Source organism: Triticum urartu, chromosome 2A (assembly GCF_056163025.1).
Source record: "Triticum urartu cultivar PI428250 chromosome 2A, HENAU_Tu73, whole genome shotgun sequence".
Taxonomy (NCBI): domain Eukaryota; kingdom Viridiplantae; phylum Streptophyta; class Magnoliopsida; order Poales; family Poaceae; genus Triticum; species Triticum urartu.
Genome location: NC_141874.1, coordinates 566,373,695 through 566,377,631, shown reverse-complemented (window position 1 = coordinate 566,377,631; position 3,937 = coordinate 566,373,695). Strand labels below are relative to the sequence as shown.

The 3,937-nt window shown below is 51.3% G+C and overlaps 1 protein-coding gene across 1 annotated transcript; it reads right to left on the bottom strand.

Annotated features, from left to right (window-relative positions):
• Positions 1 to 468: 468 nt before the first annotated feature.
• Positions 469 to 2,657, bottom strand: LOC147985944 (uncharacterized). Its single transcript, XM_087539963.1, has one exon. The coding sequence runs from the start codon at positions 1,921 to 1,923 to the stop codon at positions 469 to 471; it is 1,455 nt and encodes a 484-aa protein (XP_087396089.1). The 5' UTR covers positions 1,924 to 2,657.
• Positions 2,658 to 3,937: the final 1,280 nt, after the last annotated feature.

The window sequence follows — 3,937 nt, the reverse complement described above, 5'->3', positions numbered from 1 at the left end:
GTACGGTGCGGCGCTTCTCTGTATCATTTTCCAACAATGATTCTGCCTAGGTAAAACAATGATGCTCATGCATTGTTGATGCATGCATCATTCTCGCTCTCTCTTCCTTTTTTATGCAACATGATAGTAGTTTTCTTTTATTGTTTTGATGTGGAGACTTGGTAGTCTAGGTTACAACTTTGCGTAACCTCATATGTTTTTAAAGTTCAACTTTGCATAACGTTGCTTTTCTTACGACATTGCATAGTGTACCCTGCCAAAAAACCATTGTATAGTGTCTTTTAAAACAAAGGAAGAATATTGTGCGATGAAAAAACACTCCGTGTGTACTTATATCTAACAAATGGCATATTCTTACATAGTATGAAATTTTTCTAAGTCGTTACAAATACTAACGAACTTTGGTTCAAAAAACAGATCCACATCATGTTGTATTTCTCCCCCGTGGACTCAAAGTAACAAATAGTATTAAACCACTAGCTCGGGAGAAAAGATCCACATGGACTCAAAGTATTCAATGTCCCTCCATGTCTTGCTCATAGTTTGTGACTTCATGTTGTATTTCTCCCCCGTGTCGATAAAATGAATAGCATCTTGGTCCGCCTCATCACAAGTTGAAATAGACTTGCAGAAGAATCTGCTGATGAAAAGCGTTTGGCTGCCTAGCCCACCAACAATCGGCACCCAGCAGTGGGCACCTTTGCAGGCATCCGCCTCATAAACCTCTACCTTGAGAGTGAAGCTGATATTATAGGGGGGCACTCGAACTTGTCGTATCACCATTAATAGTTTTCCACATGACTCGACTAAGTACCAGTGGTCCCTAACTTCATCCTCATCATCCCACCAAGGAGTAACGCCTTCAAGAATCATGTCATCGCCGGTTTTCTTCCGGCGTTGCTCTATGGTGTCCTCTTTGCTCTGTTCCTCATTATTGGCGACCTCATCTATATTTCCCGTATCATTGTTCACGGAGTCAAAATTTTCATTATCATCGCTCCACACTTTGAACCAATAATTTTCCGGTGGGTGCCTGATGAGGCGCTCGATAGTTGTGATGGTGGGTACGCCTTTGTTGTCGAAATCTATACCAAAAGAGACAAGATCCTCGGCGTGAGTGATTCCATATAGCTTGTCTCCAAGAAATGCAGTGTCGACGATGTAGATGAAGGGAGCACTTTGTGGCTTAGGCAACCACACACCTTTCCCTGGCCGGATCAAGATGATAGGATAATTCCAATTATTGGTCATGACGACTATGATGTCGTACGGGGTCGTCCGCATACGCAGTCTGTGGACTTCGAAAAGCTCAGAAACATGGCCGATCACAGCGTCAAGCTCTGGGAGCGGCACAGTCGTGTTGGTGAAGGGATCATGCAAGAAGTAGCTATGCGTCTTCTTCCTAACATCCGTGCGGTCGAGGAGGAGCCAACTATCAGCCGAGGCCACGCATCTTGCGTTCCTGGGCAAGGAGGGGATGCGCGCGGGCGAGGTGCCGGCGGCGTCCAAAGGTGTGAGGAACGAGCCATCGGACATGACAATCCAGGGGATCTGCCTTGGAGCCGGAACGTGCCGGCTCATAGCCAAGTGCCACGAACGACACACGGCGCGGAAGCGAGCGCGATCGGCAGAGGCCGAGTGCCGGGCACGGCGCGCCGCCTCGAAGCCATCGGAGAAGTGGAGGAGCCGGCGTAGTCCAGACCACGCCGTGGCGACGAGGCCACGCCGATCAGTGGAGGAAACGAGGCCGTCAATGATGAGGTGTAGCACGTCCTCGGGAATCTCAGACAACGGCGACGCCATTGATTGATTGATGCAAGGTCTCTGAATCTCTCTGGATCGCGTGAAGCGTGATAGTCGGTGCCCCGTAGTTCTGCTCTGGTAGTTTGTTCCGATCGTATGCATATATATATGGAACGGCATAGGACTATCCCGAAACGGCCTGGTACCCTTTTTTTTGGTTCCGAAACGGAGTAGTAATCCGGAGGCCAGCTGAGTTCGCCGTAGTCAACTCTCTCACCCCAGCGAAGGAATCGAGGAGGCGCGGCCAGAGTCGAGCACCGCGAACCCTCCTTCTCCGCCGTTTGCCACGGGCCACGGCTGCCGTCGATGACCGCGACGCCGTCTTCCCGAGCTCTGGCCGCCGTGCCGTCGACCATGGCGCTGCCGCCGCTGCTCCTCCGGCCTCCCCGATCCTTCCGTCGCACTCCTGGTGAGCAGGCAAACCTCCCCAACCCTTCCTCTCTCTCAACCGCGTCCTGGAACATCACCGCGCCGTGCGCCGCCTCAGATGCTTGTCGCCGGCGTCCTTCCGGCGACTCAGAAGTAGCAGCGCCGCCCTAGCTAGGTTCGGCACGAGCCCGTGCTTCACTTCGCGCGTCCTCTGGTGGTCTGCTCCCCCGTCGCTGGCGTCGGTCAACGGCCGGTCGCTGGGGATGACCTGGCCTGGCGGGTCCTCCGCCCGACCGTTGACCCGGGCCGCGTGGCCTGCTTGCGTGGTACGCTGACCCGAACCTAGGCACCACTGGTACGGGTACCCTAGCGGTTGCCCCCGTTCTTTTAATTTCCAGAAATTCTAGATTTTGTTTTAGTCTTGTAAATTCCATAACTTTTATTCTGTACTCCACTACGTCACATCCATGTCAATAGAAGGCACTTTGCAGAAGGTATATTTTTAAATTGCCTCTAATAGTTATTTTAGAAGGCACTTTTTAAAATTATGCCTTTTATTGTGCCTCTAATTAAAGGCAGTTTTAAAAAATGCCACAAAATGTATATTATTGGAGGCATTTTCAATAGTGCCTCCTATAGTCTATATTCAAAGGCACTTTAAATCAGTGCCACAAATTATCATTGTAGGCAGTTTTTAAAAGTGCCTCCAAATATATACTATTAGAGGCATTTTCAGTAGTGGCTCCTATAGTCTAGATTTAAAGGCACTTTAAACCAATGCACTCCAATAAAATACATTTTGTACACCTGCCACGACGCGTCGTACCACGTGCTCCCGGCAGCGGGGGAATCGAACACTGGACGTGCTGCACCAGTGCACGCGCTCGCCCTGTACGTGCTAAGGGCATCCGCACTGGGGCTACCCATCCGGTCCGGCTATGTCCGGATTTGTCCGAAATGTGTCCGGGGGCAAAAAACAACCCTCCAGCGGTGCGTCCCATCCGGACAGGCGTGTCCGCCGCGACCCATCCTCGACCCAAATTTGCGTCGCGGATGCGTCGGGCCAGACACGCCCGGACACAAAAATGTGTCCGCCTGCGCCTTTCCGGCCCCACATGCCATCGACACAAAACACTTCTCAGTCTTGTTTTCTTCCTCTGTCTGCTGCCTGACCCTCCGCCGCCCCGCGAGCTCTGATACATTGGAAATGTATCTATAATTTTTGATGCTCCATGCTTGTTTATTGCCAATTACTTTATATTTTACTTGTGCTTCTTGGTGTTTTTATTGATTTCCTACCACTAACATATTGACAAGATGCCAAAGTGGCCAGTTCCTGTTTTCTGCTGTTTTTGGTTCCAGGAGAGCTGAAAAATAAATATTCTCGGAATTGACAAAGGAAGCTATTTTACGAAGTTTTACACCGGAAGACTCCAGAAGCCAGAAGGGGGCACCTGGGGGGCCCTGGTGGGCCCACACCACCCCCAGGCGCGACTGGGCCCCTGCCCGCGCCTGGGTGGGGTGTGGCCCACCAGAGCGTCCCCCGGCTCCGCCCTTTCGCCTATTTATTCACCCCGACGGGAAAACCCTAGATATAGCGCAAAAGTTCCAGAAAGAAGTCTGTAGCTGCCGTCGTCGTCCCAGGAAGATCAGAACCTCTTCTCGGCACCCTGCCGGAGGGGAGATCATCACCGGAGGCCTTCTTCATCACCATGCCCGCCTCCGGAGTGATGTGTGAGTAGTTCACCATAGGACTACGGGTCCA